The 14,997-nt window shown below is 38.4% G+C and overlaps 1 protein-coding gene across 1 annotated transcript in view; it reads left to right on the forward strand.

The window, feature by feature from the left end:
* PSD3 (pleckstrin and Sec7 domain containing 3) overlaps positions 1–14,997 on the forward strand; it is a 274,984-nt gene that overhangs the window by 194,133 nt on the left and 65,854 nt on the right. The window contains exon 9 of the mRNA XM_011934855.1: positions 11,393–11,463. Within this exon, the coding sequence (XP_011790245.1) occupies positions 11,393–11,463 (71 nt within the window). The remainder of the gene's footprint in view (positions 1–11,392; positions 11,464–14,997) is intronic.

Raw genomic sequence — 14,997 nt, forward strand, 5'->3', positions numbered from 1 at the left:
AAAAAAAAAAAAAACAGTGTAGATAAGGAAAAAGGCTAATCTGTAATCAGACAAACAATCGGAGAAGCAAAGCTTACAGCTTCCTAGGTTACAGCTGCCTGTTAACATGATCCAGGTCCCATAATCACATTCCCTTAAGGCTCTAATATTTTAAAGTTCCAGCAACTTAGATTTAAATTGCTTATTTTCACAGAAGTGAGAAAAAATATCTTTCTTTGTGTTTTAGCATGAAAATTTGATGCATTTTCTTCAGTTTTAGCATGAAAATTTGATGCAGACAAATCTTTTTCTTTAGCAGACAGTATCTTTAATTAAAAAAAACAAAATCCAAAGGACTTGCATATATTAACTCATATAAGTCTCAGAAAACCTGTGTTTTATACAGGATGAAAGTAAAGCATAGAATTGGCTGAGTGACTTGCCGAAGGTCACTCAGGTGAAGCCAGTATCTCAAACCAGGTTCTCTGGTTCTAAAATGTTTCTTCTTAAAAAATAAAAAATCATCTGTTTACTGTTGTTCTCAGGTTGTCTTGCTAAAGAATGATGGTAATTTGTAATGTTAATGAGACTTCCAAAATTAGGATCCACATTTTGATTCCATGTCTTGCTGCTAACATACTGTACAAAAGGTGAAGGTTAAAAGAAAAACCTATGTTTTTTGTTTCTGTTTTTAAAATCTTACATTAAAGTCCACCCTCATTTAAAGTGTTCTCTAACCTCTAAGTCCTGTTCATGAGCAGAATAATGACTTCCTCCTCATTTTAACTCCTGGAGTCCCCACTGTGATTCTCTTAGGTTAGTGCCATTCTACCATTTAGTTTATACAGTTTATCATGTTAAATTAACTTTCATTGTTAATGTTACTTCCTGTGTATGTAAATTCTTTAGGGGTTGGGTCTGTGTCCTAATAATCTTACGTGCCTAGATTAACTCAACAACATTATAAAGTAATTATGGCACGTTATATAGATTTTTAACCAGAGATGTTTAGATTACTGGTCCAAAAGCAGAGAAATAGTGGGCATCATGGTGTACAGAAAATCTAAGTGCCTAGCTCCCAGTTTGTGATACTTTCTGCCATTTCAGAACATTTTAGTGTAAAAGTCTTGAGACCTCTTATAGGAATAGAGCCATATCCAGAATGAATATCACCCCACTGGGGGACACTTTGGATAGAATATTCTTAAAATTCTCTTTGTTTTCATTTTCTATTCTCTATCAAAATACACATTGGTTCCTATTGTATAAAAAAGGAAATAATTTTCTGGAAAAAAAAATAGGTGTAGGTTCTGTTAAAAGAAAAGCTTCAACCCAATTAAGTTTAAAGGAGTTTAATTGAGCAATGAATGATTCATCAATCAGGCAGCCCCCAGAACCACAGCAGATTCAGAGAGACTCCAAGGATGCCTCATAGTCAGAACAAATTTATAGACAAAAAAAAGGAAAATGACCTACAGAAATTAGAAGTGAGGTACAGAAACAACTCAGTTGGTTACAGTTCAGCACGTGCCTTATTTGAATACAGTTTAAACGCTCTGCACTGTATGAGTGGTTGAAGTACGGCCGCTGGGATTGGCCAAGACTCAGGTGTTGTTACAGGTGCATACTCCTAAGTTAGGTTTTCAGTCTTGTCTACCTATTAAGTTTGGTTGCAGTTCATCCACAAGGACTCAAATATAGAAGTACAGAGTCCTTCTTAGGCCATGTTTAGTTTGCTTTAACAGGCCCTATAAGGCTGCCCTAGTTTTTTTTCCTTTATAAAATAGAGTTGACAAAGCATCCTTTTATAAAAGAGAAAGACTATAAGGATTAAGTGATTTTTTTGTAATGTGTAAATTGCCTTAAGTGTTTCAGAGATAAGTGATTAGGAATATATAGTAGTAATAGTACTGTTTTAGTTCCTACCACTCTGCTATAAACCAGGGATAATTAATACTATCTCTTGCTGAATACTGTGTGACTCATAGCCGAATGGCGAATTTTCCTGTGCTCGGCTTGGACTTGATTGCTTCAAGCCGTAATCTAAAAGTGCCTGAGCTGCTCTATTAATTAAGATTTAATAGAATGTCTTGTGATGCCTGAGGATATTTTGTAAAAGAAAGTTAGAGGTTAATATACAGGATTACCCTTAACTTCACTTAGTCATCTGTGAGTCTGTCATCTATGAACTGATTTAAATTCTTTGCACATCAATTGCGAAAGCGGACTCCTCCTTGCGTGAGTTGTATCTTCAACTGTGTCATTGATTGGAACTTCAGAACTCCCTTCTTACCAGGGTAGCCTGTTTCTTCATGCTTTAGGATACATACTTGAAGGATTTTTGTTTTAAAGATTTAAGTTGTTTAGTTCTATCACTGGGAAAATAGAACAGTCTTAAAAATGCCTTGTGCTTTTTACAGCTAGTATAGATGATGTCTCATTTATAGTAGTACAGAACTTCTGAGTATACCTTTGTTTTCAAGTTCATCAAAGTGCTGGATTTATTTTGGAATGCCATCATTGGGATTGCTTTATATTATGAATATCTCTCCATTAACCTAAGGAAATTCAAGGTATTTTGCATTAGAACTACCTCAACCCCACATACCTCTTTCTTGGCCTGGCAGGATTTGTGTTGTCGGCCTTCCTGCCAAGACATTTCATGAGGCCCTGAAAAAGAATTTACTTCTCGTTAGTGTATGTATGGCTACCTCTCTCTCTCCCCTCTGTGGGGAATAAAATGATATTTTTGTCATTTTACGTGGCACAATGGGAGAATATTTTCAAGACAACAGACAGGAAATAAAGATTAGTGTGTTAAATGAAAAAAATAGGCACTGTGCATACTACGTTTTTCTGTGTGTATTATGACGCTCTGATATTAAATATGAGGAAAGGAAAAAAATAGATGATTAGGGAACCTAGAAAGATGAGTGGTCAAAAACAGGACAAGATTTTGATGTAGGAACAAATACTCTGCCATTTGAATGAAATAGAAAATTGGAACAGTAAAATATTAAACACAATCCATTTCCCGTTCAGTTGAGAAGAAAAGTTGGAGAGTGTAGCATGCAAATGTAAACTTCTGCATGAAGCTTATACCTTTTGATGGATTAAAAAAAAAAAACTTTTCTGACATAAATCCATCATTACTCTTTACTGAAAATTTTATTGTTTAGAAATATTTTATACCTTCCTCTTTATGAAGGAGGGGTGACACTGTCCTTTCATTCCCCGTTCAGCATTTCACTATTTTACAAGTATCAGTGGTAATAATTGAAGCCAAAATATTATTCACTGTACTTTATATTTCCAAATATGTTTCTTCAAATTGGTAATAAACAGAAAATAATAACTGGTTTGTGATATTGAACATTCAGTGATGGCTCCAGTATCACCCATCTTTGGAGGAACTGCCAGTATTTTGTTACAGAAAGGTGGTCCTCATGTGTATGCGAGTGTGACTCAGAATAACAATCACAGCAGCTTGTTGGTTTTATTCATTTTTTATTTTCACCCATCGTGGTCAGGAAGCAGCCCCTAAGCCAGAGCTGATGCTCAGAGACTGTGTACTGGTACAGACTGTTTACTGTGGGTGTTCCTTCAGTCTGACTGGAACAGTGCTTTTCCCAATAGCTCAAGGTCACTCCTGAATCAACTCAAATAATTTATTTTTTTTGAGACAGGGTCTCACTTTGTCACCCGGGATGGAATCCAGTGGCACGATCATGGCTCCCTGCAGCCTCAACCTCCTGGACTGCAACATTCCTCCTACTTCAGCCTCCCAAGTAGCTGGGAATATAGGCAGGCCCCAGCATGCCTGGTGATACGGTTTGGCTGTGTCCCCACCCAAATCTCGTCCTGAATTGTAGTTCCCACCTGGTGGAAGGTAACTGAATTGTGGGGGCCATCACCCCCATACTGTTCTCGTGATAGTGAGTTCTCCTGAGGTCTGATGGCTTTATAGGGGGCTTTTCACCTTTTTGCTCAGCACTTCTCCTTGCTGCTGCCATGTGAAGAAGGACATATTTGTTTCCCCTTCTGCCATGATTATACATTTCCTGAGGCATCACCAGCCATGCTGAACTGTAAGTCAGTTAAACCTCTTCCCTTTATAAATTACCCAGTTGTAGGTATATTTTTATTAGCAATGTGAGAATGTACTAATACACCTGGCTTTTTTTTTTTTTTTTTTTTTTGGGGGGTAGCAACAGAGTCTTATTACGGGCTGGGATTACAGGCATGATCCACCATGCCCAGCCTCAGCTCTTAAATAATTTTAATATCACTCCTCTATCCCAGATTTATCCAAGACATTGCCTCCCAAATCTGGTTTAGCTTGTCTTTCCCTGTATGGCAACCAGAGTGAAAGTGCCCAGTGCTGTGGGGAAACAAGAGGTGCCAGCTCGTAGAACATGGGAGGAAGGTGGTCATAGATTCCACATCTGTGAGATGGAGGTTATAACCTTGGATCCCTCATAGACTTATGGGCTTTTGTTTATACAGGTCAAATAGTGGAACATTACTTAAAACAGTATGTGTTCAGCAATCATTTGCCATGCTATTACTACTACTGTAATTATTATTAATATTAGATAATTTTTCTGCAGAAATGTCGAGCTGGGAGCACCTGAGAGGGCAGGCACAGAGACTGTGCCTCTGTTCTGAGATCTGTAGTCATGAGCAGGGATGCCTTTGAAGGTCCTATAGTTGAGTGAGATTAGAGAAAGTACCTGGTTATATTTCCCTCTCATCTCATCATCTGCCTTCCTGCCTTCAGCACCCACCTAACAGGAGTAGCAGACCGACCACTGCAAAGAATTGTCACCTGGATATTTTCTACTTAATGTATCCTTAAAACATGTTTCCTTAATTATCCTGTACAGTAGCTTTGAAATCCTTAGATGGGTGGCTTCCTTGGGAGCATACTCTATCTTTCAGAATTGCAAATATAGTTAATAATGGGGACGTAAAGAGACAATAATACCTACCTGAAAAGATTGTTTGGAACACATAGAATGTATATGTGTAATGCTAGCCCAACACCCAGAGTGCTGCAGTGTAGATGCTCAGTTAATGTTAATGCCTTTCCCCTTTCCTTCCATTTTATCTTAATTTATTGTATGCCTCTATTCATGTTCTGGCCTTTTTCTCTTATCTCACCTATTGTAATAATTTCCTTTCTGATACTCCTTGTTCCAGTTTCTCTCCTTGTTCTCACCCCACAATACCTCCTGCATCCTGCTCCAAATGAATTCTTCCTAGATAACAAAGTTTGTGAATAAATTCTTCCCTTTTTATAAAATGAAGGAAAGAAAAATGCAATAGAGAATCTATTTTTTGCAATGCAATGGCCTACAGATTCTGAAACTCTCCCATAATAAAACATCTAAAAACGATAGATGAAATATTTTTAAATAACTTATCTGAATGGATAAGCCTGTAACAATGAAAGGGAAATCCTGTTAGGCCAGGAATAAAGCATGAGTACAAATGTGGGGAGGTGGCTAACCCTGGGAATGCTAAGCCTTTAGGGCATTTTTGGATCTAGGTGGCCTGCCAGTACCGGAGATAAAATTATACAGCATTTAGCACAGAAGTACAGAGAGATGGAGAATATGAAAGAGTGGATAAGTCACAAGTGGAATGAAGTGAGAAGTTAGAATGGAGTGTTAAGTTACAATCATGAAGACGATAGAGGAGAGACAGTATTCAAAGATATGTCTATAGGTTTTTCAGAATAATATATAGGAAGCTCAAAGAACACCAGTCTGTATAAATTAAAAGAAACCCATGCTTAGACATAGTACTTATACTCAGGGTAGAAATCTGTATTAGTCCATTCACACACTGATCTAAAGAAATACCTGAGACTGGGTAATTTGTAAAGTAGTTTAATTGGCTCACAGATCCACAGGCTGTACAGGAAGCATGATGCTGGCATCTGCTCAGCTTCTGGGAAGGCCTCAGGAAACTTACAATTATGGTAGAAGGTAAAGGGGGAGCACCACTTCACATGGCCAGAGGAGCAAGAGAAGGGGGGTGCTCCACACTTTTAAACAACCAGATCTCATGAGTGCTCATTCACTATCATGAGAACAGCACCAAGCGGGTGGTGCTCAACCATTGTTGAGTCATGATCCAATTACCTCCCATGAGGCCGCATCTCCAATACTGGAAATTACACTTTAACACGAGATTTGGGTGGGGACACAGACCTAAACTGTATCATTCCACCCCAGTCCCCTCCCAAATATCATGTCCTTCTCACATTGCAAAATACAATCATGCCTTCCCAACAGTCCCCAAAGTCTTGTTCTACCATTAAGTCAGAAATCCAAAGTCCAAAGTATCATCTGAGACAAGGCTAGTTCCTTCCACCTATGAACCTATAAAATGAAAAACAAGTTAACTACTCCCAAGATACAATGGGGATACAGACATTGGGAAAATATTTGCCTTCCAAAAGGAATATATGGGCCAAAAGAAAGGGGCTACAGGCCCCACACAAGTCTGAAACCCAGAAGGCCAGTCATTAAATTTTAAAGCTCCAAAAAATTGTCCTTGGGCTCCATGTCTGACATCCAGGGCACACTGGTATGAGGGGTAGGCTCCCACAACCTTGGGCAGCTCTGCCTCTGTGGCTTTGCAGGGTTCAGCCCTTGCAGCTGCTCTCACGGGATGGCATTGAGTGCCTGCAGTTTTTCCAGACATATGGTGCAAGCTGTCAGTGGCTCTACCATTCTGGGGTCTGGAGGATGGTGGCCCTTTTCTCACAGCTCCACTAGGTAGCACCCCAGTGGGGACTCTGTGTGAGGGCTTTAACCCTACATTTGCCCTCCACACTGCTCTAGTAGAAAGTTCTCTCTCAGCGCTCCACCACTACAGCAGTCTTCTGCCTGTACATCCAGACTTTTCATATATCCTGTGAAATCTAGGCGGAGACTCCCAGGCCTCAGTTCTTGCCCTCTGTGTAGACACAGGCTCAAAGCCATGTGGAAGCCACCAAAGTTTATCACCTACATGTTCTGTAGCAGCAGCCCAAGCTGTACCCAGGTCCCTCTGAGTTGTGGCTGAACCTGGAGAGGCTGGGATGCAAGGAGCAGTGTCCCAAGGCTTCACAGGGCAGCATTGTCCTGGCTCTGGCCCATGAAACCATTCTTCCCTTCTAGGCCTCAAGAGGGGCTGCTGTGAAGGTCTCTGAAATACTTTCAAGGCCATGTCCGCATTGTCTTGGCTGTTATCACTTGGACGCTTTTTAATTTGTGCAAATTTCTGCAACCTACTTGAATTCCTCTTCTGAAAATAGGCCTTTCTTTTCTACCACATGGCCAGGCTCCAAGTTTTCCAAACATTTATGCTCTGCTTCTCTTTTAAATACCAATTTTAGGTCATTTTTTTGCTCACACATATGAGCATAGGGTGTTAGGAACAGCCAGGCCACATCTTGAGCACTTTTCCTACTTAGAAATTTCTTCTACCAGGTACCCTAAATAATCACTCTCAAGTTCAAAGTTACACAGATCCCGAGGGCAAGGGCATAATGCAAGCCATGTTCTTTGGTAAGTCATAACAAAAGTGATTTGTACTCCAGTTCCCAATAAGTTCCTCATTTCCATCTGAGTCCTTGTTAGCCTTGCCTTTGCTGTCCATATCACTGGCAGCATTTTGGTCATAACCATTCATCTGGTCTCTAGGAAGTTCCAGACTTTCACTCATCTTCCTGTATTCTGAGCCCTCCACACTCTTCCAACCTCTGATTGTTATCCAGTTGCAAAGTTGCTTTCATATTTTCAGGTATCTTTATAAGCAATGCCTCGCTTCACAGTACCAATTTTCTGTATTAGTCCATTTTCAAATTGCTATAAAGAAAACCTGAGACTGGGTAATTTATAAGAAGAGGTTTAATTGGCTCATGGGTCTGCAGGCTGTACAGGAAGCATGATGTTGGCGTCTGTTCAGCTTCTGGGAAGGCTTCAGGAAACTTACAGTCATGGCTGAAAGTGAAGGGGGAACAGCACTTCAAATGGCCAGAGAAGGAGCAAGCAAAGTGGGGGAGGTGCTACACACTTTTAAACAAAATCAGATCTCATGAGCACTCACTCACTCACTGTCACGAGAAGGGGATGGTGCTAAACCATTCATGAGAAACCACCCCCATGGTCCAATTATCTCCCACCAGGCTGCACCTCCAACACTGGGGATTGCAGTTGAACGTGAGATTTGGTTGGGCACACAGATCTAAACACTAGCAACACTGCAACAGTGGTGTTAGCCAAAAGATAGTGAAATATCTTCATAAGAAAAAGCAGTTATCAACTTAGAATTTTAATGAAATAAGGACATTTATTATGCGAACAAAAATAGAGGAAGATTGACCACCAGAAGACCCTCCTCACTAAAGGAACTTCTAAGGGTAGACTTCAAGAAGTAATTGAAAACGGCCTCCAGAAAACAATCTGAGATACAAAAAGAAGTAATCAATAAAGATAAAAGTAAACATCAAACTGACAGTAGATTGTTACAGAAAAACAATGATGTCTGTTTCAGTAGCACTAAAACAAACACACCAAAAAAAAAAGCTAAAGTAAGGTTAGAGGCAGATTATTGGAATGAAAACCCTACAAGGTTCTTGTATTTTTAAGAAGGAGAGCAATTGATTGTCTTCGGACCTGAAGCATGCATAGTAAAAACTGCAGTGAAAAGATGGGCTTACATGTAAAATGGTGTCTTTTAATCAAACTCAGTAAACACTTTCTCATGTAAGATACCTAGATATTAAAGGATGTCAGCCTATTGATTCCCCACTGCCCTTGTAGTTAAAGCCTGTCAGTTGCTACATTAGGCTTCCTGTCGTTAATCTCACTCTTCTCACTCTTCCTCTCATCAAGTTCATTTTATGAAATTACAACTCTTTACGGAGCTCTGTGTGTTTAATAACACACATGCTGTGAAATCACTTTAACTCTTTCTACAGTCCTCATGATGAGGACCAGTGCTTGTGATTCATTAATGTCCAGCTCATTGTGTTTTACCTGAAGAGCCTCCCCAAGCGTCTGATGGCAACAGCGGCACTGTATGTGTGGTTGTCAAATCAGAGCAGTTGCACCTGCTTTAGAGGGCCTTCCCAGCCCACAGTGCATGGTGGTCCCTTCTTCCCCTGAATTCTGCTTGTTGGCACCCATCTGTCTCATGTAAGATGGAAGTATCAATAGTACCTTACTCCTATCATTATGGTGTGAGTTAAATGGATTAATACATGTCAGAGCACTTAGAGCAGTGCTTTTATAGCACACCAGCTAAATACTGGTGAATAATTGCTCTCTAGTTATCTTTTTGGGAGGATTATAGGTTGTTTCATCCATGTGTTAGATAACTAAATTGTAACTAGCCAAAGATAAGGTTAAGTTGTATACTTCTGTGGGAAATAGAAAAGTAGAGAGTACAGTAAGTGAGTACAATAAGTAAGTCAGTTACTAAGTAACTGACTTAGTGAGTATTAGTCACTCATGAGTGACTTTTAAAATCACATTTCACTTGGAGAGCTCTTTGGAATCTGTTTCTAGTAGGCTTAGTGTAGTAAGGAGAAAGAACTTTAAAATTTTGTAAACGTGTATTTGGATTCATAGATTTACTGCAAAAGTAGAAACATAGATGTATAGATTTTTAAACTAAAGGGATCTCAAGATGCCAATAAATTAGCTGCAGAGCTTGGGGAAAGCCTTCATACTTCTGGACCTATGGCTCCTCTGTTGAAAACAAAAAGATTTTCTCTAGGTTCCATACCAGCATTAGCCAGTGCTTTGCCTTAAGTTCTAGGAATTACCCACATTTTAAAACAAAGCTAAAGTACAGCTGAAGTACAGCGCAGTAGAGTGACTTATTAGGGGCTGGTGGGTGGGAGGATAGGTTTCAGACCAGGTGAGATTGTGAAGGGTCTGGAAACCAGTGGGTCTGCTTTCAGGTCAGGTGCCTCCTGCACACCATGCCGCCTGGGGTCCTGCTCTGCAGCAGCCCTCTCGGCCCTGGGCCCTTCTGTGTGCACAGTGCTCATGTGAGCAGTATCAGAATTTCACATCTGTTGAACAATGTAGTGAATGTTTCTATTACACATGATGTATGGTTATCTTTTTTTTTTTTTTTTTTGGTTATATATATTTTTAGTATACCTTTAAGCCTCACCTAGTGAAGACAGAAGGGCTGATATTTCTTATCTTCCTTGCAAACCTGCAGGGCGGATATTTTGACTCCTTTCTTGCCAGGTGGATATCTCAATATGGTGTTGGCAGGATTGCCTGTGTTGTGTAAGTGGCTATTCACCTAGTTCCAAGTCTAAGAATTCTTGAGTATTCAGTCAAAAGAGATTTAAAGGATTTGATTAACAATATTGTACTTTCTAATGTAATCAGGTATCCAAGTTAAAGACGGACTACAGACAGCCAAGTGTTTGATACAGAGCATGAGTAAATGGCTCTCCCTGTCTATTTCGGCAGACATGTTTAGAAAAATGACGTTCAAGCAATAACATTTTCCAGTTACAGATTTTAATTTTATTAAGATAGTAAATCCTATACTGTTTTGCTAATCTAATGCTTTTTACTTGAGGACAATTTGTAAGCTTTTACGTAAGTCAATAGAGAAAATCTACTTTATATCCAGGAAAATATAAACAGAAGAAATTTAAGGATTTCTGAAAGGATTCATTTATTTGGAGAATTTGTATGATTGTGTTTAATGTCTGCCTTGCACTGTGCTAGGTTTAGTGAATTCTAAAGATGAAGGATACCTCCTATCAAGACATTCATAGTCTAGTGAAAGAGACATTTAGACAAAAATAGTACATTACAGCAAGATTCTCAGTAGAGATATGCACAGGTTGCAATAGCAGTAATAATAATTAAACTTGCAGTCTGTTTGGGGGAGGTGTGGGAGAAATGCCAAAAGCAGTCCTTTCATATTCTGAGACTACTTTATCATTCCTAGAATCGTTGAAGAAGCTATAAAGCACTCTGGTACATGAGCTTTTTAAGCTTTCTCTTGGATTGCTATGTATATCCAGTATGCCTCCTGTGCTTACCCAGTCTGTAGTCAGGCGTGCTACCTGGCTTTTCAGCCTTCTCTTCTCCCTAGTTGTGGGACCATTAGCAAGTTATTGCCCTGTGTTTCAGTTTTGTAAGAAGAAGAAAGCAATAGTACCAACTTGGTAGGATCCTTGTAAATATTAAGATCGTATATGGAAAACATTTTAGAATGCTGCCTGGTATACCATCAGGCTCAGAAAAATTTAGTTCTTATTGTTACTAGTTTTGGTAGCTAGGTAGAATATTGAAACACTGTCACCATGTTGATCATTTAGATTCTCTTTCTAAAATGCTGATGTCAAATAAAATTTTACATTTTTCCCCCTTTCTAGCTCCAAGAGGAAAACGAGGATGGAAAACCTTTTATGCTGTACTGAAGGGAACAGTTCTTTACTTGCAAAAGGTAAAAGCAAAGCGGATAAATCCACTAAATTTGATGAAGTGATTAAACGAGGTCCAGTGTATGTATATACAGTAGTCTCTCTTATCTGTGGTTTCACTTTCTGTAGCTTGTTTGCTAATGTTAAAAAATATTCATTGGAGAATTCCAGAAATAAACTATTTTAAATTTTAAATTGCATGCTGTTCCCAGTAGCATAATGAAATCTTTCTCAATCCTGCTCCATCCTGACCAGATGTGAATCACCCCTTTGTCCAGCATAGCCATCCAATATTCGCCTATCCTTTAGTCACTTAATAGACATCTCTGTGATGAGATCAGCTGTCCAATTATCGCAGTGTTTGTGTTCAGGTAACCCTTATTTTACTTAATAATAGCCCCCAGAGAACAATGATGGTGGCATATTGTTATCATTGTTCTATTTTATTATTAATTATTGTGGTTAATCTCTTACTGTGACTAATTTATAAATTAAATTTTATCTTAGATAGATATGTATAGGAAAAACATAGTATACAGTCATCCCTCCATGCACACAGGGGATCAGCTCCAGGACCTCCCTTATATACCAAAGTCCCCACGTACTCAAGTCCTGCAGTCAGCCCTGTAGAATCCACGTATAAGAAAAGCGGGCTTCTGCATAGTCGGGTTTCATGCCCCACAAGTGCCGAATTATCGGTCCTCGTTTGATGGAAAACAATCCGCATTTTAGTGGATCTATACAGTTCAAGCCCATTTTGTTAAAGGGTCATCTATATATAGGGTCTGGGACTATTCAAAATTTCAGGCGTCCACTGGGGGTCTTAGAACGCATCCCGCATGGAGAGATAAGGGGAGCCTACTGTAGTACATATTCTTTATTCATCCTTCAGTGAACACTTAGGTTGTTGCCACCTTTTGGCTATTGTGAGTGATGCCATAATGAGGCGCAAATGGAGTGCAAATATCTCTTCAAGATCCTGATTTCATTTCTTGTGGATAAATACCCAGAAGTGGGACTGTGGGGTCATATGGTTCCGTTTTCAGTTTTTTGAAGAAACTCCATATGGTTTTCCAAAGCAGTGTAGCATTTTATATCTGAACAACAGTACTTAAGGGTTCCAGCTTCCCCCATATATGTGTTGAATTTATCTCAGCTCTGTGTTCCATTCTGTTGATCTATGCATGTTTCTGTCTTTATGCCAGAACCATATTGATTTGGTATTGTAGCTTGGTAATATGTTTTGAAATCAGGAATGTGAGGCCTACAGCTTTGGTCTTCTTTTTCAGTATCGTTTATGGCTTATTCAGAGTCTTGTGATTACGCATAAATTTTAGAATTTTTTTTTCTGTTTCTGCAAAAAATCCCACTGGGATGTTCATAGGGATTTTATTGAATATGTAGGTCACTATAGGCAGTATGGACATTTTAGTAACGTTTAATCTTTGAATCCCTGAACGTGGAATGTCTTTTCATTTATTTGTGTCTTCTTTAGTTTCTTTCAGCAGTGTTTTATAGTTTTCAGTGTATATGTCTTTTGCCTTTTTGATCAAGCTTGTTCTCAAGTATTTTTCTACTACTTTTTGATGCTGTTGTGAATGATATTAATCATTTCCTTTTCAGGTTGTTTATGGTTAGTGTATAGAAATCGAACTGATGGTGGATTTTGTATCCTGCAACTTTGCTGAATTTGTTTATTCTAATAGGCTTTTGGGGAATCTTTAGGTTTTCTACATATAAGATCATTTGAAACTGTTTCTCATTTGAGGGTTTTTTATCATGAAAGGATATTGAATTTCATCGCTTTCCTGCATCTGTTGAGGTGTTCGTGTAATTTTTATCCTTTGATCTGTTAATGTGTTTTATCACTTTGACTGATTTTCATAGTTGAACCACCTTTACATCCCAAGGATGTATCTCACTTGGTCACTGTATATGATCTTTTTAATGTACTGTTGAATTCAGTTTGCTATCATTTTGTTTAGAGTTTTTGCATTTATGCCCATAATGGATATTGGCAAGTAGTTTTCTCATAGTACTGTTTTCTGGTTTTGATATCAGGGTCATGCTGGCCGTGTAAAATGAGTTTGGAACTGTTCCCTCCTCTTCAATTTTTTGGAAGAGTTTGAGAATGACTGGCGTTAGTCGTTTAACTGTTAGGTAGAATTCGCTGGTGAAGCCATCTGGTCCTAAACTTTCCTTTGTTGGAAGGGTTTTCATTACAGATTCAATGCACTTATTATGATAGATCCTTTCAGATTTTCTAACTCTCCATACTTCAGTCTTGGTAGATTATAGGTTCATACTTCAGTCTTGGTAGATTATAGATTTCTAGTAATTTATCCCTTTCTTCTAGGTTTCCCAATTTGTTGGTGTATAATTGTTCATAATAGTTTCTTAGAATCCTTTTAGTTTATGTGGCATCAATTGCAATGCCTCCTGTTTCATTTCTGATTTTTTTTTATTTGAATGTTCTCTATTTTTTTCTTAATCTAGCTAAAGGATTGTCAATTTTGTTCATCTTTTGAAAAAAAATTTTTGGGTTTTTTTTTCATTTCTCTATTTCATGTATTTCTGCTCTAACCTTTAATTAGATTTTCATTTCTCTATTTCATTTATTTCTGCTCTAATCTTTATTGTGTCTTTCCTGTGCTAACTTTGCATTACTTTGTTCTTTATCTGGTGTAAAAATACGTTGTTTATTTAAATCTTCCTTCTTTTCTAATGTTTTTCTTGCCATAAACTTGCCTATTGGTACTGCTTTTGTTTCCTTCCATAAGTTTTGGCATATTGTGTGTCCATTATTGTTGGTCTCAAATTATTGTCCAGTTTCCTTTTTGCTTTTTTTTGGACCCATTGATTGTTCAGGATCATGTTGCTTAATTTCCACATATTTGTGAAGTCTCCATTTTCCTTCTGCTATTAATTTCTACTTCGCTTTCTTTGTGACTGGAAAATGTGTTTGCCATTATTTCAGTCTTCTTAAATTTGGTAAGATTTGTTTTGTAACTTAGAATTTTATCCATCCCAGAGAATGTTCCATGTGCACCTCAGAAGAATATATATTCTCGTGCTGTTGAGTGGAATGTTCTGTATATGTCTTCTAGGATATTTGGTCCACTGTGTTTTTGAAGTTCTCTGTTTCTTTATTGATCTTCTGCCTAGAAGTTCTGTACATTATAGAGAGTGGGGTGAGGAAATATCCTACTATTGTTAATTTCTACCTTCATTGCTGTCAATGTTTACTCTATATATTTGCATGCCTTGATGATGGATGCATATGTATTAATAATTGTTATGCCTTTGTGATGAAGTGACTCATCATTATATGTCATTCTTTCTCTCTTGACAGTTTTTTACTTATTTTGTATAATATAAGTATGACTACCCCTCTGCTCTTTTTATTACCAATTGCATGTAATATTTTTTCCATTATTTCACATTCAGGTGTGTGTGTCTTTAAATCTAAAGTGAGTCTCTTGTAGACAGCATATATTTGGGTGGCGCTCTCTCTCTCTCTCTCTCTCCCTCCCTCCCTCCCTCTCTCTCTCTCTCTC

This window comes from Colobus angolensis, unplaced genomic scaffold (assembly GCF_000951035.1).
Source record: "Colobus angolensis palliatus isolate OR3802 unplaced genomic scaffold, Cang.pa_1.0 Scaffold14, whole genome shotgun sequence".
NCBI lineage: Eukaryota > Metazoa > Chordata > Mammalia > Primates > Cercopithecidae > Colobus > Colobus angolensis.